Genomic DNA, 22,163 nt, shown 5'->3' on the forward strand with positions numbered 1-22,163 from the left:
TGTAATTTAATAATCTAATAATTTTAGGTGTATTTTTTAAAATCATAATCAGCATATGAATTCTTGTTTTATTACCTCCAAAATCCAAGTGGATATTTGTATCAAATCAAAAGAAATTCCTTCAAGACATTCCTGATAGTTTCCCTCATCCACATCCCAGCATGCAAAGCACCTTTGGCTGCAGGAGCCATTTTGCTTGCAGAGTACTTGTACTTTAATCAGACTGAGATCAGATCACATTCCTACTACTCCTGACTGCTTCATATAATTACAACCTGATAACAACAGCCTGAATGGTCTTATTCATTGGTGATGACCAGTGATGAAAATCCACACACATAAACAGACACACACATATGTACACACATTTACTTTAAACCTTTCTAAGAGGAAGTTTAATCTTGTCACCAACAGTGACTTGAAAGGATAAGGGATCTACACACAAGCAAATGACCACAGTTTATACACTTTTACGCACACACACACACACACACACACACACACATACACACTCCTGCTAGACTTGCACTTTTGTCACAGATGACCAGAAAAGAAGAAAAATCCAGGGAGCTTCCACCTCAACCTAAGCCCAGGATATGTATTCAGCTGAGTGTCAGTATGAGCGTGGCATATGAGTTTTCACAGTGTGTTTCCTGTCACAGTAGAGTGAATCTGTTCTGCCTAAAGTGAAGTAACCCTCCCTGTACAGGTGTTTATGCAGTGGAAGAACAGTTCTGAGAGTTCTACATTTTATTCTTCACAGTTCTTCACCTCTCTTCACTCTTCTCACTCTGTCCTGCTAGACGTCACCTGCCTGCCCACTCATTCAAAATAGTTCTTTACTTTCAAAATGAAAAACTCAGCGCTTTGTTATGAACACAGGTACCTGCTTACTCATTAAATTATCCTATCAGGCAATTGTGTGGCAGCAGTGCAGTGCACAAAATCCTGCAGATCCAGGTCAGGAGCTTCAGTTGATGTTCACCTCAAACATCAGAATGGGGGAAAATGTGATCTCAGTGACTTAGACTGTGACGTGATTGGTGCTGGTGTGAGTGTCTCTGAAACAGAGACAGAGTTTTTACAGATACACCTTGCTGATGAGAGAGGTCAGAGGTCATGGTCAGACTGGTTGGAGCTGACAGAAAGGCTGCAGTATCTCAGATAACCACTCCTTACAACTATGGTGAACAGAGAAACATCAGAATGAGCAACATGTCCAACCTTGAGGTGGATGGACTACAACAGCTGACGACCACACCAATCAGTCATGGTCTGAATGTTACAGTCTGTCTGAGTATTGTTGCTGACCATGTTCATCTCTTCATGGCCACAGTTCACCATCTTCTAATGGATACTTCCAGCAGGATAATGCTCCATGTCACAAAGCTAAAGTCTCAAACTGGTTTCATCAACATGACAGTGAGTTCAGTGAACTTCAGTGACCTCTGCAGTCTCCAGATCTGAATCCAGTAGAACAGCTTTGGGATGTGGTAGAACAGGAGGTTAGCAGGTTGAATGTGCAGCTGACAATTCAGCAGAAATGACGTGATGCAGTCATGTCAACATGGAGCAGAATCTCAGAGGAAAGCTTCAACATCTGGAGGAATCCATTCTACAAAGAACTGAAGCTGTTCTGAGAGCAAAGAGAGGCCATGGTCAGTATTAGTATGGTGAGCATACATTACTCTGGCTGATATTGTTGTTATTGCTAGCACCTTTTACATGTGTTAGGTAACAGTAAGGTCCTTACCCACATTTAACTGTAGTGGAATATTTGTTTAATTCAATTAATGTTGTGGTAAATAATGTTATTTTGTTCAACACACCAATCAATACAACTAATTCTTTAGGGGTTTGATGTCAAGAGATGTCTTATTTTGCTCTATTATAGTCTCCATTATAGTTACCATGAGTCAGTAACTGTGCCTGAACAAATATCTATATGTTACTGTCCAATACTGTATTGAAGGTGTGACAGACTTTCAGATTTTAGACAATCACCTTCTTTGCTTGTGCCTGAAACAGGTACTGTTAACAAGACAGTTCAGGTGTAGCAGCTCAGACACCCCATTGGTAATGAGGGGAAACGATAATTCACCACATATGTAACATCAACATCTTGACAGCTTGAGATAAATTTACTGTGTGATGACCTGGCTGTGCTGTGGGAATAAGCTGAGCACTGAGCACACAGAGGAAGCTGGGTTCTCAAAGACTCGTGTCTTTCATTATGCTTTTATCACATGACTTGTTAACATTCACACATACACTCCATCTCCCCCACCTGTCACAAGGGAACATACACATCTATTTATTTATTTATTTATTCATAAAATTGTGATTTTATATGACCATGCATGAGGCGTTACATGTTTTTCCCTCCCAGTCCATGTCTCCTAGAAATTCTGTTTCTTAACAACTAAACTGCAACAGCACATACTGTGGACATTTAATCTCTGGCTGCATTATGTTCAGTGATATATGAACATTTGAAAGAATGAAATTTTACACTTTACACAGCAGAGTTGCTAGGATTTGGTTGGGGTGGTCAAATCAAAGACAGGGATTCAGATCCAGAGTCCAGTCTGTGGTTAGTTTTAGGCACAAAAAAGAGACTTTGGTTAGGGTTAGAGAAAGATTGTTTTTGGTGAAATGTCTGCAAACTGTGAAAAAACAGATCATACTGCAGTCACTACAAGTGGATATTTTACTGCTACATCAGATATTTTGGTGGAAGACTAAGGTGTTTCCATTAACATGTCATTGATATTCAGTATCAAAGTATTTGCACTTGCCAAATCAAGAAGGTAAATTAAGAACATATCCTCATCACGTTAAAAGAAAGCATAATGTGGTCGCACATTGGATTTTAGTTGCAGAGATGCACAGATTTTAGGAGACAGCATTTGCTGACTCAGAATACATATACACAGCTGATCATTTTGCAAACCATGCTACTGTGCTTACAGAAATTTAAATTTTTTTTTCTCCCTCCAGTGATATGAAAGTCTCTTAATCTTAATATTGATTTGTTAACAATAACAAAATCATAATAATGATAATGTCAGCCATATCCTTTAAGTTTGCATTCATATTTGTGACCATTACATTATTGTTTTAAGTGATATATAAATCAGCACTCTAACTGCATTTCCACACAACAATGATGCAATATTACATATGACATAAAGTAAGCCAGACTTAGTGCTTTACAAAATGAGTTGATTGATTTTCATGCCAAACAGTAATGATTAGAAACCAGTGGCAGTCTGACACAATTTCATAAACCAAAACTGTTTGAGCTGTGGTGTTCCTGTTCACCAGTCTAACAAGCAGCAACCAGTTTTCTGATTGGCTGTGATTGTGACACACTGTCACACACTGACTAAGGCTGAGTGAAAGAGATTGTGCACCTCTGTGAATACCAGAAAATAACATAAAAGATCATTTTCCTTTGCATGATAAAACTTTCTCTACTGAATATAATTTGTTTGCACAAAATCTCTATGCTCATAATATCACATTGTGCACTGAAGAATAAAACTCTACACATGTTCACGTCAGTTTCCTTTTCTCTAGATATTAGAGGATTTAAACTGACAAAAAAAAAGAAAGAAATGTAGTCACTGCAGGTTCTTGACCTTTGAACACATAAGGCTTTATATGACTTCATTACCCACTGTTTTAGCTTGTAGAACATCTGGGCTTGATGCAGTTCAGTGTTTTGGGCTATTATGTTGTTTTTTAAACATGCAGTGTAGCAGAGGTTTCAGTAAAAGATGTTCCTTTATGTGTGTGGCCTGTTTGCCATTAGAAGTAAATGGTAATTGATGAGACAAGTGTTTAGGTTGTACCTACATGGTCCCGGCAGGACTCTGCTTAAAGCCTCTAACCTTGCCTGCCTCCACAGATCCAGCCAAAGGTTTTAGCACTAAAACCTCTGACTGAAGGTCCAAGTGGTATAAGGTCATCTTATTCCTTCTGCCCCCCTTCTTCCCCACAGCTCTGCCTCATCCTGTGGTAATAAAGCTGTGACCCTGCTATTAGCACCAACAGCAGATTAATCAGGGGCCCCCGGGCACAAGTCCTCTCTGGCTGGGCACAAGCAGAGCCTTTATTATTTGGGTTGACTGCCTCTGACCCTCGCACGTGTTCTCCCTACTGCCTGTACTTATGCCAGCAGAGGACTATAGACCTTAGAGCAGTTTGCCTTAAGTACTCTTTGCATTCCAACTACCACAAATGTATCCTAGAGCATTTTTTTTAGTTGTGTGAAACTTATAAATACTCCTCAGCCTAAAGATCCCATATTTGTGTCATTTTTTGTGTTTAGAGATCTCAGTTCATGGTGCTGGTTCATCTGAAAAGTTCTTTTGATGAATCTTGGGGTTGGACCAAAACGAGGCTTCTCAAGAAAGGAAGCTAGTCCAAACCATACGTCACTTACTGCAATATGTGAGGGAATATTTTCTTTTCTTAGAGTGCTGTGTACAATATGTTAGGTGTTGCAGACTGCAAAGCTACGCAGAGATGCCTGTGTAGCTGCTCAGCTGTTTCTGTGTTTGCATTCAGTTGCAACAAGTGTAATGACAAACTGTCTGTCAGTTCATGATGCAAACATTATATCACTGATGCAGCAACAAAGTATCTAAAAAGTTTGATAGGAAAGGGGAAGTTGATCAAGAACAGAGAATGGACACAGAAATGTGTTCCACAATCCACAATGATACACAAATACTAAATCCACAGCTGATAACACCTTGTGCTTCTTGCCCTGTTGGGCAGGTGAGATGATAAGATGGTTTGTAAACAAAGTCACAGGTTATATAGATGAACTAAATCACTTTATTTGGGTCTGTGTTATATTTATTTTAAATCCTGAAATGTTTGTATAGTAATGACCATATAATGAAAAAAATGTTAAAAAGTATGAAAAAAGTATTTGAAAAATATGAATTCATTATTGATTCATAGTGTTGGTAAAAAATATGAGAAGACATCACAATACTTGCATCAGAACTACCTAAACATTTATTTTTTTGTTCTGTGTGAATTCTACACACAGTGTTTTTCAGGTGCACTGTGCTGAAGAAGAACAATACTGTCTGTTCCCCAGTATTTCATCTGCATCAGATTCACATTCAATTTTAATACAAATCAATTATTTAAGTTGTTTGGTAGAGAAAATACTTGACTTGAGAACTGTTATTTCTTTGTGAGGGTCATTTACCAAAAAGGGCGACATCAGCAGTGAAGGTACTGATCTGCTGATCTTGTACATAGAGAGAACTCAGCTGCTGATCAGACTCTGTGGACAGTAAGCAAACATCTGCTGTATGTTGTGAGTAGCCTTGGTTTTAAAGTGTTAATTACTGATTGTGGCCTGGATCATTGTGCTATGCTTGACAGGTATAGGACCTACAGACTGCTGCTGATTATGAGAGCACAGCAGAACAGAATAAAGCTTAAGTCACCTCTGTTTCAGAATAATAAACCTAACTTAGAGCTGACATTATCAGGTTACCTGAAACCTAATTTATACCATCAAGACAACCACAGGTGAACACATTTAAAGGGACACTTGGATCATTTTACTAGTCACGGTCAGTAGAGCTCAGTGTGTGAAAACACTGGTTTAATGTCTTCTGTGGCTCTGGGGGAGTTTTATCGAGTCGAGAAAAAAAATAACCCTGATGGTATATGATGAATACATTTGGATAATACAAAGAGAGGAAATTTACTTAAACTGGGAGTATGGGCTTTGAAGTACTTAGATTATGACCAGAGAGGGAGGATAGGAAAAAAGGATTGCAATTCTACATTTCTGAAGTACTAAACTACCAGATGTAGAAATACAAATGGACATTATCGTGAAAAACAGTTAATTCAGATTTTAGTAATCTCACAACTTAGAAATCAATTCTGCGCACAGAACTCTGCTGGGAGAACTAATCCACCCCACCCACTCAGCCATGAACAATATGAACAGTAAGTCAAATAAACAATAAAAGAAATACAACACAGGAGGAGGAGGGTGGGGTAGCAAAGCTCAGCAGTCTGCTATCAGCAGAGTAACGGTGAGATGTGTCTGGTTATGATGACCACTCTGTGCAAATGTATGACTATGATTGGATGTCACCAGGCAGCTGGTAGTCCTATGAAACAAGCCACTGATTGTGAATGAATGAAGTAACTGATGCCAATCAGAACCTGCATCTTCTATGCTCTGCCTGAATTAACACTATGCTCCATTAAGCAGCGCCATCACAACTAGAACCCTATTTTGTTCTGACTTGGTCACTGCTGTTGAACCAACTGTTGAAACCAACTCATCACTTCCAGTATATTACTTACATTAAATGTGTTTTAATGCAAATGAACTGATTAGTTTGATGGTTTGCCATTCACAAAGATGTAATTTACAAGAAGAAAGAGAAAGAAACTGCTGATAATTCTACCAATAATCTTTTCTAATAGGCTATGGACACTGTTACACTACAGAAAATATTGTACTAAGTCAAAGTGAGTGAAAACCTGGTAAATTGAATACATGTAGAGTATGAAAAGCTCAGATATGACAAATATGTTCCTACCTTTCCAACATATTGTGGTTCAGACCCCATGTACTCCTCCAGGACAAAGAACTGGTTCCACACCCATCCTCTTTTAATACGATGGACCCTCGACCTCCCATGTCTCCTCAGCCTCCCTCTGCCTTCTAAAGATGTCACTTCCCCCGCAGACCCCCTCACACTCTTAGTTCCAGTTGCTCCCCTGGGTGACATCACTGCACCCTTAGTTCTGCTCTGGAGCTGAGCCTGCACAGGGATTTGGGAGCTGTAGTCCAACATGAAACAAGAGCCCACCAGAAACAGAGTGACATATTCCCTTGTGATCATCAGGGAATATTACTGTTTAAAAAAAAAGGTACTGAAGAGTTCAGAAAGCTGGCTACGTCCAGGTTGGAAATGGACATACATCCAAATTTGGATTTTAATTCCAATATTCCAATATGATACAAGATGACGACAGGGAGTCTGTTAATGTGGTGTCCTCGCTGAAGTGTGTAAGCTAGTAAAGATCATTATGCTGGGTGAGAGAGTCTCTCCACACTTTGGTTTGATGTTGGCTGGAAAGGAGTTATGTTCAGAGTGAAGTTTTAAGTCCGGCTCTGTGATGTTGGAAGTCGACCCCAAACCTCTTCTCTTCAGCTCAGTTTTGTCAGTCGCCAGCTGAAACACCTGCAGGAAAAACAATGAAGATAATAATGTGTGAGTGTGTGAAAGCTCATCCTTGACCTTGAAAGTAGAAGTTTCTAAAAGAAGAGAGAGAAGAAAAATATTTTCTTAAGCAGCTGAAGTTCGCTTAGCTGCTTACTACCAAACATACCACCATTTGTTATCACATGAGCAAAATTACATTTTTGTGTTCAATTAAGATAGTTTCCATAACAAGTGAGTGGTTTTTGTTCCAAGAAAAAAAAAAAAAAGTTTGACCTAGTGAACTGTGAAATTAAGCCTTGCAGGCTCCATTTTATATTTGGAGAGCAGAATTAGAGGGCAGCTAGCTGACATTTTGGTCTCATAGGGAAGACATGTCATCTTAAGTCAGAAAACTGCCACATGAAACACTTGATGCAACACCCACTCCCCACATTATCATAATGAATGCAGGACATCTGAGAGGTGATGTGAAGTGTTTACTCAGCCTGAATGATTGCTCTCATCTCTGCAGTCATTGTCACCAACACATCAGGCCAAGGGCCAAGGACCTCAAATCAGATCAGAGCGCTCTAATTAGAAAAAGGCTTTAGCATGCAAGGTTGGCAGTCTTGCTGGATTAGTCTGACAGCTGATGCATGGTACTTGCACGTGCATATGCTTTGCTCCTACAGGGCACTTTTTGAAGGTCTCATTATTTGTATCAGTGACGTATCAGTTTAATTGGATATGATCACCTAGTATTGTGTTGTTAGATTCGGCAACAAAACTGCTTTGGTCTGAAGTCACTGTACTTGATCCAGAACATGGTCTTGCCCTAAGCTCAACCAAGAGCTGCGAGTGCCCAAACATAACCATTTAAAAGTTGAATATTACTGGAGTTACTACAAGTGAATAATGCACAGTAAAATCAGATAGTAACTAATGCAAATGCAACATGTAACATCCACATTACATTAGAAATGTGGATATGTTTGTGTACTGTTGCAGTTTCATTTCATATGAACGTAATCTCTAGGAGACAAGGTTATTGATACAAAAGGAAACTTAAAAACTTGTTGATTCTCAGGCAGGTTAAGATAATGATATCCTTGCAAAGTTTAAGTCACACTGAAGCTACACACTATGCAGATCATATGTGTGTGTTCAGATGTGACTGAGTTATAGCTCTGGGGAAGGAAAATGAATTTTGAAACTGTGCTGTACTAAACCTAATACTAAAACTGCCCTTTCTTATTGAGTGTTTCTTTTCCATGTTAGTTAGAAGAACTGCTCTTCCCAGTTAGGGTGTACAGGCACCTTTGCATTCCAAGTCAATCAGTCAGAGAGTTGAAAGAAAGACGCATTCACCACAAAATGGGGCCATACTGACATACCATCATTCACATAATAAGGGCAGAATGATTTTTCTCTCTTGTCAACATATTCTACAGTACTGTAGGTTTTTGCTGTTAAAGAATATATATCTTGTCTTGTACAGTGAGTAGACTACAGGGTTCAAGTGGAGCTGTATTAAGGACACTTCAGAGTAACTCTCAGAAAAAAATGCTGGTGCTGCTGATCCAGAGAGACTTGAGACTGAGACAGGTCACAGTTCACCTAGCAGCACTACAATGACCTGGAGCCAAGACAACACCAGAGTGTCTTCAGGTCTCTGACTGTCCCACAGAGCAGACTGAAACCCCACAGAACATCTGTGGAGAGACCTGAAGATGGCAGTTCACAGACACTTCCATCCAATCTGACGGAGCTGGAGAGGATCTGTCAGGAAGAATGGGATAAACTGCCCAAATCCAGGTGTTCAAAGACTGTAGAGACTGAACCAACAAGACTGAAGCTCTAACTGCTGCCACAGAGACTGAAAACAAACAACTGAATTAAGACTCTGACTTTATCCATTTACAATTAATTCAACAGCACAAAACATGTCCAAAAGTGAAGGAGTCAGAATACTCTCTGAAACCACTGTAGACCACTAAAACACATAACTAAGCTGAGGTCATAGTGGTTTTGGTTAAATATTGAAAAATAAATAAATAACTGTAAACTTTAAGGGACAGGGTTAGTTTGTGATCACACTTATCTAGTATCTCCATTACTTAAAAAACAACTCTGTCAACAAACAGAATTGTCATTATCAGACATTTTTGCAAAACCACTGACTTCCACTGCCAACATTAAGTGATCTGACTTTCTACAATACCTGCACATGGTATCTATAGTATGTAGTTAATAAAAATTTAAAAACTCTGCCCTCCTGCATCAGTGTCAGACACACTACATATCCATCCAGTATTCCAACCTCCACTCTGCAGAAAGAACAGACTTATTCCTCCAGTGGAAATATTTTGTCATGTTGTCCTCTACTAAATGAAATTCAAATGGTTCAATCTAGAATAACCTAACTTTAACAGTTTGAAGGCCTTTGAATTATCAACTATAAAATGACAGCAGGGCAGCCTTCCTCCTGTTTACTGTAGACCAGCTTGAAGATGGAACAGTGTTGAGCTCTGAGGTTCTTGTTTCCGGTGCAGTGGCTGTGTCACAGCACAGCATTTCTGCTACACCTGAGAGGAGGTGGGTGTTTTGAAGCTGGTTCACTGTTTCTATTCAGTTCAATTGAGCTATTAGAAACCAGAATCAGTATTATAGCAGATTGTCAGGTGGCACATGAGCAAAACGAAACTTGAATTGATGAAGCAAAATCACAGACAAACACAGAAAATCTGTTACAGAGTTGTCATGCAGAATAATTCTGTTACCCAAAAATCCCCATTCCTCTTTAGGTCATGAGAGACATTTCTGTGCTCTGCTGCCCCATACACCATCACACGACCAGGCTGTCATGGATCAGTGCTCCCTGAAACAAGAGATGGTAAAAATGCCTCTCGGGGGAGACCTCTGTGTGTGTGTGTGTGTTTGTGTGCTCTCCAGAGAGCTGTAAGCTTAGTCAGGCACATAACCTCAAAGAGTATTAAAATAATTTTTAAAGGAAAATGAAAGTGGAGTGGTGCTTCAGTGTAGATAACCTAGTTGCAGATCTCTGTGACCTGGAACTTTCAAGCATGGTGTACTGTTGGCTACACCACAATTACTGATGTCACATTTTTCACTTAGTCAACATGTAGAGCTTTTGTGCGCGTTATCATGGGAGATTATTGTAGCATCTTAACTGTTAACAATCTGCTGTCTAAAGACACAAGTGTGTTGATTAAAAAAACAAAAACAAAACAGGAACAGTTTTCCATAATATAGTACTGATATAGTTAACCTATGATGAATAATAAGCCTGTTTTTTTTTACTCTTATGAAAAAAGAAAAAAAAAAACAGCATACATTTAAGAAGGGGCAGAATTGACCCACATTGCAATGGATGACGTCATGCTTTGAAGTGCAAACATAAGAAGGAGAGATCCTGCCACACAGATGTAAGTCATGTAAGTCAGAGAGAAAGCAGCAACTCCCAGTTTTGAATGCATCAAGATGTTTTCACATTTTGTAACATCATAGGACACCAAGGGTCATATTCACAGAGCATCCTACGGCCACAAGTAGCTCCTAACACTTATCACTGAGGAAATAGTGAGGAGGTTCACTTAAGCATGACGTCATCCATTGCAGTGTGATTCATCAGTCATCAGCCTAGAGTTTATTCAACTGTCTATTGTGAACTGTGGGAAGAAACCCTGTACAGTTTTCAAGTAGATTCCTGGTGGATTTGAATCTTCTTGTTGAGCTTCACCATTAAAATGATGCACATATGTTAATGCATAATATACATTGTAATATAATGCAGGGGCCATTCTGCCACAGAATAGGAACTTTTACTTTTGTGGTATATACACAGTGATATGCTGCGTGTACTGAGGTAAAAGATCTGCATACTTGCATACCCTGAAAATATGGGGCATTTTTTTGAATCACAATGTTATACATGTGGCCAAACATTCAGTTTAATCTGGCATTTACAGCTACACTGCCAGATGATAGGACTGTCTCTGTTATATATGAATGAATATAAATATATATATATATAAACAATCAATACAGACTTTAACTGACTGAACGCTGTGGAGAAGCTGATGAAGACAATGAATGGGTGGTTTGTTTACTGCAGTGTGCTGATAGAGCATGAATGTGAGAGATGCCACCTGGAATAAGCTTCTTGGACTTTTTATGGTGAAAACTCTCAGCCAAACGGACAGGTGTCTGCTGTAATATTCCATGCACCACTTAACAATAACTAGCTAATTAATGACCCTGTCAATCACACGTCAAAGTCAACACCCATTGAGGAGCAGAACAATATACCATGTCTGGAAACTTTACTAAGTGTGAGTGTGTTTGAAACAGGAAATAATCTAATAATATAATTTAGTTTCATAAAATAACAACATAAATTAAGCTGATGAGGAAATATCAGAAAAACATGATCTCACAGTTTAATAGATCAAATGAAAGCTCCAAATGCTACTAAACTTATTTTCTATTGTGATCCAGGTTAATCAATTTTGAGTTGAGTTTAATGTGTTAATTATTTATGATGTTGCCATTCTATACAAGAGATCTTATCTTTTTGTATAACCCCCCCTTATTATACAGTACATATTAATAGGTTACAGTGTGGTTGCATGTTATAGATATATACTGCATACATACATATACACACACCATTTGGTGTATATCAGGCTTTTATACACTTACAGTACCTGTTAGTAGGATACATTCAGAGTTAGTTAGGGTCTTTCATGGGATTTAAGATAATCGTTTATTAGTTCCACAATGGGGAAATTTGTTGATGATAAAATAAATAAATAAATAAATAAATAAATGGATTATCGCCATACTTTCAGAAATGTGAATTTACAGTCAATGATTTGGACAAAACTGAAAATGAATGTGAAGTGCTCCTCCGTCTTTCTGTGGAAGGTACTAATCAGCAGTTCTTTATTGTGACTGACCCACTTGATGTGGATTGCTGTGATAAGCCACCAACTGGCCAACTGCTATATTTAGTTTAAATCCAGTCCAGGTTCTGGTCTCCCTGTTTTGCCATTTTCTTGCTCTCTTAACACTTTCCATGAGCCCTCAAGCTGATGATGGAAACTGTTGATGAGAATATTTAATTTTGTACCAAAGCAAACAGTAGATTCTAATTATTCTTTTATACTTTCTTTCTTTCTTTTTTTAAAGGAAGGAATTTATCCAGAACATGTGCTGTTTGAATGGAACATTTATGCAGGACTACCAAGTAGACTACAAAGCAGTCCATAATAATACAACTGCCTACACATTCAATAGCCCTACACACAACATGGTCTGGACACACAATATCAATATGAAATGTACATGTAAAATGTATGTAAAAAAACAGCAACACATTGAAAATAAAATTATTTAAGCAGCTCTAAAAATGTTAAGTGTTTTTTTTTTCAAAGAAATGTTATTGAGAAAGAGTATTTGAATTGCATTCCACTGCTGAGTGATCCAAACAAGTTTGTGATGGAGCCAAAAACATAACTTTCAGTTTTAGGGCCTGTAATCAATTCATACATTATAAGGAGCAGAATTGATCCCAATCATATTAAGATGTCAAGATGACCATTTTATTTATTTATAGTCAAAATAAAGATTTTTAAATAGCCTGTTTTTATGATTTATTATAATTTATACATATACAGTCTAACACATATTTCATATATAAACAACTGGTGCATTTTATTTAACACATCACAACTGATTTCAACACATCACAATTACCTGTGTGTGCCAGCAGACATCAATGTGTGCCATGTGTGTGTGTGTGTGTGTGTGTGTGTGGTGTTACAATAGCAGGAGTATCTAGGCATAGTTCCACTGCAGTGATCTTTAAAGAGCCAGACAGCATCACAGTGATTCAGACTCAACAGCCACCAGGCCACAGCAGCAATTTATAACTTTACAGCTAAGACAAAGGACAGAGAGAACTGCTTTGTGTGTGTGTGTGTGTGTGTGTGTGTGTGTGTATGTGTGTAAGAGTGCAGACATACTGTAGATTCTTCTGAGAATTTGCAGTTGCACTCTGATTTTTGTTGCATATTTCATTCCATTCTATATTTAGATTCTGCTCATGCTGCAGCACATCATCAAATGTGAAAAATGAAAAACAAAATGAAAAAGTAGATTTCATTGCATACAGAGTTATTGTTGTTACTCTGGAATATCATACTACAGACACTGATGGACGGACTACCTCTCAGACATGAATGAGTGCCATGTCTTTAATATAGCCCTATATAACATGATTGACTCAGCGTGATGCTGAGTTTAGCTGACAACTTAACGTTCATGAGCCTGCTGGTCCAAGAACAGAGAGTCCTGTCGCACCTCACAGAGAGGAGGAGGGCAAACAGTCTGCAGACTCCTCTTGCAGTGGACAGCATCAGTGGTGGGAAGTGGAGAACCAGTGATGCACTGGGCAACTTTCACCATCCTGTGCAGTGCTCTTCAGTCAGTTGGTAAGAACGCAATGATAGATAAGTTCACCAAGATCTCAGAGGACACACTCAACCCCTGTTCTATTGATACATATGGGAGGGTGAGCTGCTTTTAGTGTCTCTGACTATGATCACTATGATCTCTTTGGTCTTCTTGGTGCTGGGGGCCAAGCTGTTATCGGCATGCCACCAGGTGCTGGACCTCCTACCAGTAGGCCAACTCATCTTTATTACTCATTAGGCCAACCACTGTTGAGTTGTCTACAAACTTGATAATTATATTGGAATCATGTACAGGTGTGTAGTCATGGTTGAAGGGTGAGTAAAGGGGAGGACTCAGCAGCCCCTCTGAGACAGCAGTGTTCAGAGTGAAGGTTGATGAGATGTTGTTGTTTAACCTAAACAGACTGGAGTCTGCCAGTTAGGAAGTCCAGTAGATCTGAATTTGACCATCAGATTAGAGGAAATGCTGTTGAATATTTAACTCAAGTTGATGAACAGTATCCTCATATCGGTGTCCGGGTGGCAGAGGGTGGAGTGTCGTGCTGTGGAGATGGTGTCCTCCACCTTCCTGCTCTGGCAATAGCAAGTTGGAGGGCATTAAGTGTGGGTGGGAGGCAGGTTTTGAGATGAGCCATGATGGTGGAGGTGAGTGCAACAGGACGGACATCACTAAGGCTTGCTGAATCCTACCGGGGATACCATCAGGGCCAGCAGGTTTACATGCATTAGTCCTGCCCAGTGCAACACATATGTCAGTGAAGGAGAGTGTGAGGGGCTGGTGGTCTGCAGGGAGCACAGCCTTGATGGTCATCTCCTGCTTGTCCCATTCAAAGTGTGCATAAAAGCTGTTAAGCTCATCTAGGAAGGAGACATCTGTGGTTGGTAAGTTTCTAATCCATGATGGCCTGGATGCCTTTCAACATGCGCTGAGGGTCGGAGTTGTTATCTTCTCAAACCTTAGTTATGTGTTATGGTCATTCATTTTAATTAATTCAACTCTTGTTCCTGATAAAGCATTTTTTCCATCAATTTGATACAGTAAATAGTTCTACTGCAATAATATGCAGTGCAATCAATAGCAGTATTTTTCAGTGACACCATTAGTTATTAAGGTGAGGCTGAATCAGCAGCACCTGTTTGTGTTGAGGGGTTACCCTCCTTCAAAAACAAAAACAAAAACTAAGCCAAGGCTTCATTTGAATGTCTTCAACGAATGCCCTGTGAAGTAAAATATGTATTCTGTATGTAAAATGTATTCAGCAGTGTACAAGTGTCCTGACACCTGACTCCTGAGACTTATCAGGAGCTGATGGCACAGCTGGTGAAGCTGAGGATAGACCCAGAGGAGAGGCTGAAGGGCATTGTCAACTTCATCTTGGAGAAGGCCACATTGAGGCCAAACTCCTCTGGGCTGTATGCCAACACGTGCTGCTGCCTAGTGGGATTAGGTCATAAGGCTGTGACTTGCTGCAAATCTCTCTTTTTTTTTTTTTTTTTGTTTCTTTTGCTTCAAACATTATTTTTGACATCTGTTACTGTTTTGTTGCTGCTACCTGAATCTTCCTGCCTGTCTCCCTACCTGTAAGCTGTTCCTCCAACATCTCCTTATGTAAAGTCACTGAACTGTTCCTGCCTGGCTGTCCTGCATTTAGGTCCTCTTGCCTGTTGCTCTGTACTCTACTGTGACAAAATAATTTTATCCCAACTCCAGCTGAACAAAAGCTGTTAAAACTATTAAGTGCAACACAACTTTAAAACAAACCTAATATGACCCAGTGTAACCAGTCATTCTGCACTGTGGACTGTGTGTGTGACAGGGCACAAGAACCAAAACCCAGTTTGTTTTCTCTGCCATTGCGTTAAACAGGGAGTGAATCAATTTGTACTGATATTAGGTCAAACCACACTGAATTAAACCACCACATTCTAATATTCTCTATCAATTACTGATGGAAGCCTCTGTATTTCATCTAAAATGAAGTGGTTCTTTCTTTTCTGTCTTTGTCTTTGTTCTGTCTGTTTTCCCTGTTGAGTTAAACACATTGCTCTTGTCATGAACTTTGTTGGTCAACCACTCCTGAACTTCCTCAATTTGTACACAATCTGTCCAAACTCTTTAGAGGTGGTTTTACAGTCTGATGAGTGTCAACAACTCTTTTTCTGAGGTCCTCAGAAATCTCTTTTATTTGTCATGGCACACTCACTCCTGATTGTTACCAGTTTACAGAAACACTGAATATATTTGCACTTCAATTAACTTGAAGTACTCACTTACAGATACATAATACTGAGTCATTTTCCTCAATAAATAATGATCAAGCATAATATTTTAGTCGCAGTTGTTTAATTGATTTTTTAATCTACTTTTAGGACCTGTGTGAAATCTGATGATGTTTCATGTCATATATATGAGGAAATAGAGACAATTCTAAAGAGTTCAGAAACTTTCACGCACCACTGTATATAATCATATCTTTCATAATGTAAATTAAAGCTATTCTGATAATTGTTTAATAATTGATTAAAATAATAATACCTTCCCATAGTGCATTATCACACCGTTGTCTTCTTCCTGCTCATTTGTTGCAGTAAGCTGATAAAGCTAATGTTGACATTTCCATGACATTGTTTCATAATGAATGTGTTTTAATGTGTAACAAACACGGCGTGGGCGTGGCAGAGGGGCATCAGTACCTGGGCTCATTAGCAACTATGGCACACCTGGGCCCTGTGTGTTAGTGATCCTTTTAAAACCCTCTTAGAGTTTGTGTTGCTGTACCACACAACACACACACACACACACACACACACCCCGTTTCACGCATAAACCCACCTACATTGCTGACTTTACTGATTACACATGCCACTGTTTTTTTCTTAGGTCTATTTGTTAACTGGCTTTATATACTTAAGGATAAAGGCATCTCTCTAATATAACCCTTTCCACACAAATGCCATTTTCTCTTTCCAGCTAAGTTAGACTGCTTAGAGATGCTAAATGGATGATGTTAAAATAAAGTGTTAGCAAACACATAGTGGAAAAAATTTCCAAACCCATTTAAAAAATACATTTAAACAAATGATATATTGTTACATTACGCAGCATAATTTCTAATAAACATTTTATAATGGTGAAAAAAGCAGCTGCACAGAAGGAGAGATAGCTTAGCATACTGAGGGAAGGACAGGAAGGGAGAGAGGGAGATGGGGGAGGAGACAGAGGAGTGGAAACAGGTGCAAATCCCAGAAAACCCAGAAGTCATCAATCTTCCACTGAGGTGGAACAAGGCGGGCTGCCCCAGTTGGAGCCACACAGAAACTCTCCATGCTGCCAATGTATTACTCTCATTCCCATCTATCACCAGCATTTCCTTTATGACGACAAGTGCAATTTGACAGGAAATATAGATGGGATTTTTATTTATTTATTCATTTATTTATTTATTCAGGGTATGATTTTTTCACACTCCTTTTTTTGCAGCCATGATTTAAAATTGATTTTAGGCTTTCAATTTGTAATCTACATCTGAAGGACAAAAATACCTCAGTATGTATTCAGACCCTTCGGCATGACAAGTTTGGATTAAATGCATGCTGTTTTCTTTAATTTTATTTCTGATGTCTCTAGAACTTGTTAGAGGTTCATCTTATTTTAATTAACCACTGGCCCTGTCAGATTTCCAGGAATCCCTCCATAATCTTCAAGATAAAACTGAGTTGAGATCACAGAGACATCAACAGGAAGCCTCCTAACAGACACGAAGCGGGTCTCACCTTTAAAGCACAAAGACTGACTGGAGAGAAAACTCCTAATCTGACACAGCTCCAAATGATCAGAAACATCAGAGCAGTGTAGGTACAAACCCTGCTGAATGTATAATGTATTTTATCAGAATCCCACAAGCAATTGTTGTTGCTAAGGCAACTAATGGGGGCACAGATAAACAGTAAACAATATCCAGTGCCAGAGTTGTGTTCTCCCAAAATTAGGAGAAAATTAACAGCTCTGTGTGTGGAAAGTATTGAGAGCATTTCTGTTTGTAAAATAATATGAAGCTGTAATTATACTGTTTGTTTGTTTGTTTCTCACAGACCACAGCCAACCTGCTTAACAACATAGTTCCTCTTTGGTGTTTTACAGTGGCAGGCCATGCATTTCACACCTAGGTCTTCACTGGTGCCCTACCTCTACCCCCATCTCTTAACTAGGCTACCTTAATACCTCAATGTCACGGCTGTAGAAATCATTAGCAATATACAGAAACACAGTATAACAGAACTTTGCATCACAGACAGACATGTCATGTAGCCAAAATAAATGCTATTACTGAAGCAATGCTATAAAAACCCCATGAACACAATTCAACATACATTTACTCACCAAAACTGCTGATTATTAGTAGACAAATAAAAACAGCTTGTGTCGAGTGGACATTCTCAGCCCTAAAGTGAATTAAAACTTCTCTGAGAATTACGACTGAGCAGACTCGTCTTTCAGCGTTAGCCTCCATAGATAGAAAAGGACTTATTGTTGGAACTGAGACGCACAGATAACCTCTACAACAGTCACTGAACTCTTTCTCCTCCTTCAGCCGTTGTGGGTTGAAAAAACAGCTATTAAATCTATGCTAACGTGTTAGCTTGTGCTAGTAGCTATAGATGTGGTTTGCTAGCTCTGACCAGTACACTCTCTGACCTGTCCAATCAACGACATGAAAATGTTGACATTGTCATAGGCCTGTTAGATGGCCTTTGGTCTCACCAACTCAAAATCTGATTGGTTAAAGGATCCGCGAGGCAATAGTTTCATTGTCATTCATTTTAGATTACAGGGGCCTGCACTGTTGATTCTGAAGGCAGATTTGTTTTAACTTGGCAACACAGAGCTGAAATCTGATTGGATAAAAGCTCTAACATAAACAGACTGTATTGGAAGCAGCACAACCAAGAGGAAAGCTGTGAGATGAAGAGAATAGACTATTGAGAACTATTTAATACATATAGTATGAATGGAAAAAACACATAGAAAAATATAATTCAGAACTTGTGAAAATGTTTGGGCCTTGCTGGCCCTGACAGCCCACCACTGGTGTTTTATCAGTGCAGTTGCTGGTTTTCATCAGAAGTAAAATCCTCATTCCCTGAGCTGCTCTCTGTTTTCTCTTTGTTAAACATGTAATAAAATACATTGTGTCCATGCACCGTTTCAGAACAGTCTCTTGTCAACAAGTGCAAAATATCAATATCTATTTTTAGAAAAAACTACATAGCTCACTGTAAAGTTGTTATGTTTTCATACTTTTGTTTTACTGTGTCAGAGGTCATATTCAGGAGGTGGAGGAGTACCACTTTAAGTTGTCACTATCAGTATAATGATTACTGCCAGTGTTATTTCAAATAATAATAAAGCAAACAAAAAACGATGATGATGCTTTTCATCAATGAAGTGTTGTTTTTTAATCTTATCTTATTTTACCACTGAACAGATCAGGATTATTTTCTTCACACTTGGTTTTATTCATTTTGAATTCCTATTGGAGAGACGAGGTGTTTAGTGACTCTTTTGTAAAATAGTTGATGTCAGATATTTCCAACACTGATCAGAATGTAACAATATCAGGTTCATACATACTACTGACTTAAACCACTCTTACACAGTACCAATGAAGCAGATTAGCTGAGGTTCAGAATGTAAATTTTTTAATTATGACCATGTAAGTGTTTTCCGTGCTTATTTTAACTTGGTGTGTGTTAAGTCACAGATAATTAATATTATGAAGAAAAGATTTAAAATGTTTCCCTGCACTTTTAGATACCTGGTCTGTATCTATAAAACATAGTAGATACAGCATGACCATGACACGTCGTATGTTTTTAACATTTAAACATAGTGCTGCAGGTAGACATGATCTGATGTACTTACATTACAGCAGAGGAGATAGAATAAGTGGAGTGGAGCTGAGAGAGATGTGTTCTTTGAGAGGCGGTTAGCTAAGATGCAGGCCATCTCTCTATGCCAGGCTGGGTTTTTCCCAGGAGCTGTCCCAGTTGTTTTCTGTAGCCACAGCTGAAGCTCCAGTCAACCAGCAGAGCTTTAAGAGATATCTAGTGATTTGTGATTTGACTGTTTCCTCTAACAGAGACTGGCCCTGAGAGGCTTGACGCTGCTGCTGAAGGTGAATAAGAGTATTACAGTAGGTCGTACTCTGTTATTATTCGCGATGGTAAATTGTCTTTATCGAACAAAATTAATTCCATTATGAATAACTGCCTCTGTTGCTGTGGGCATATACTGCTGAATTAGCAGCAAAATCACCACTGTTCACATCTGGCTTGTTCACATCTGGCCACTGGGGCATGAAGTCATGACCAGAATCTTTACATTAAAGCTTTGTAGTGTAGACACTATAATAAAATACAGTGTGTATAATTTTATTTTCTTTCACTATTGATATTGATTAACTATTTAATTTTCCCTGATTTTCTTTCTCTACTTAAAACTCATTAGCATCATTCCGGTTATGTTTAAGCCGTCTTAAAAATTGGAGTACACTTGAATGTTTTTGCACAAATCTGACAGTGTTATTTTGTGATTATGAACTTGGAAATAGGGAAAAAGCCACAGGGAGTCAGATATTTTCAGAGCAGGTTTGAGCCATGTTTTGATATCTGCACATGACTTTCATCTAAACACACTTTCAGATTTTTTCTGGTCATTGTACAATGAACTCACCACGATCCTAAGGTAACAGTACCGGTAATCAGTTCAATTTTATTTATATAGCGCCGAATCACAACAGAAGTTATCTCATACAGAGCAGGTCTAGACTGTATTCTTTAGATTATTATAATTACAGAGTGAGAACCAACATTTCCCACCATGAGCAGCACTATGTGACAGTTGCAAGGAAAAACTTCCTGTAAGCCCAGACTGAAACCACGGCTCCTCTATTTTCCTCTTCAGCTTGTGATTTATTCATTGCAGGTCTCTAAATATGCCTGAGAGAGCAATAGCTAAAATTGGTATTTCTGCCTGCTATGCATCCATTGCAGATGGTGATTTGCCTATGTGGTCTGTGAACATTGCTACGTTATGTGGTTGTTTACATTGCTGACTCTTGCAATGACACTTTTAAGTGTAGGACAAAGAGTTTTTGTGTAAAGGAATGAATCCTAAAAGAATATGGAAACAGGTGGTTAGACATTAGATCGTTGGTGTTAACAGAGTAATCACACTCACTAACAGTCAAAGAAATGATGGGAAATTTTCGACAATAGTGTTATATTATTTATCCTTTGAAGGTTGGAGCCAATCTGACATTGGGCGAGAGGCAAGGTACACTGTGAACAGGTCACCAGTCTATCACAAGGCCAATATATAAAGACAAACTAATTTGTGTTAACATTTTGTGTTTGTCCTCTTCCTGTGTCAACGTGACAGTGTCCTCGTACACAAAGCCAGGTCCATAAGGGATTTTTTTCCCCAGATTGCTGTGGAGGAAACTGACTGGCCTGCACAATGCCGTCTAATACCTTTGGGGTAAACTGGAACTCCAACTGTGAGTCAGGCCTTATCGGTCAACACAGTAATTCTACTGGACAAAAAACAATCCCAACAATCCCAATCCATTTACTGCACATGCCATCAGCTCCGCCACAAAGCAGACTGTCTCCAGGTTACAGATGACCTCCAGACTAATTAATTACATTTCGAAACTTAAGAGACAAATGTACATCTCTCCCATGAGCACAAAGCTTTGCTCTGGCTCTGCTGCCACCAACCTTACACCACTGGCTGCTATCTACCATTATGATATCCAGTGCATTACTACAGACAGCTATCACACTTCTCAGTCAGTGTGTGTTGACTTGAAGTTGAGGATCCAAGTGTATTCATGACCATAGAAATAGTAGTTTGACAAACACACCCTAACTTAAAGTCCCTTATTGGCTTTTTTCAAGGCTTTCAGTTAGTTTTTTAAGCTAACATAAGTATAAATTAAAGTCCTAAAAATGTGATGGATGAAATGATAACTGAGCTTATATGTCAACAGATCCATCTCCATGGCAGAGAGGAGAAAACTTCATTTGCTGAGGTGCAGAGAGAGAGATATGGGTGAGAGCTCTGTCAAAACAGAGCGTGAGTTGGATTTATTTGGGAGAGTAGAGGCTGGAACAGCACTAGGATGATACAGTGCTCATTGTTTTCAAATGATAAATTCAACAATTACACAGTGTTGAGTACTTTGTGATACTCACACTCAATGCACAGGCTGCATATAACCACAGCATTTCCCATAAATAAAACAATGCATTTGAAATCATAATGTCTGGGACTGGAATCTTCATAATCTTCAGAGGTCATTTGAGGAAAGTCCACCAGCTCTAAAATCACCTCCTGAGTGCTTTTAAAAATCAGGGCCACTGCATTCCCACTCCAGTTTTGAGATTTTATTCAGCA

The 22,163-nt window shown here is 38.9% G+C and overlaps 1 protein-coding gene across 1 annotated transcript in view; it reads right to left on the reverse strand.

The window, feature by feature from the left end:
• LOC108896679 (cadherin-12-like) overlaps window positions 1-22,163 on the reverse strand; it is a 76,571-nt gene that overhangs the window by 51,368 nt on the left and 3,040 nt on the right. The window contains 1 exon segment of the mRNA XM_018695906.2: window positions 6,597-7,244. Within this exon segment, the coding sequence (XP_018551422.1) occupies window positions 6,597-6,902 (306 nt within the window). The 5' untranslated portion in view covers window positions 6,903-7,244.

This window comes from Lates calcarifer, linkage group LG4, assembly GCF_001640805.2.
Source record: "Lates calcarifer isolate ASB-BC8 linkage group LG4, TLL_Latcal_v3, whole genome shotgun sequence".
Classification (NCBI taxonomy): domain Eukaryota; kingdom Metazoa; phylum Chordata; class Actinopteri; family Centropomidae; genus Lates; species Lates calcarifer.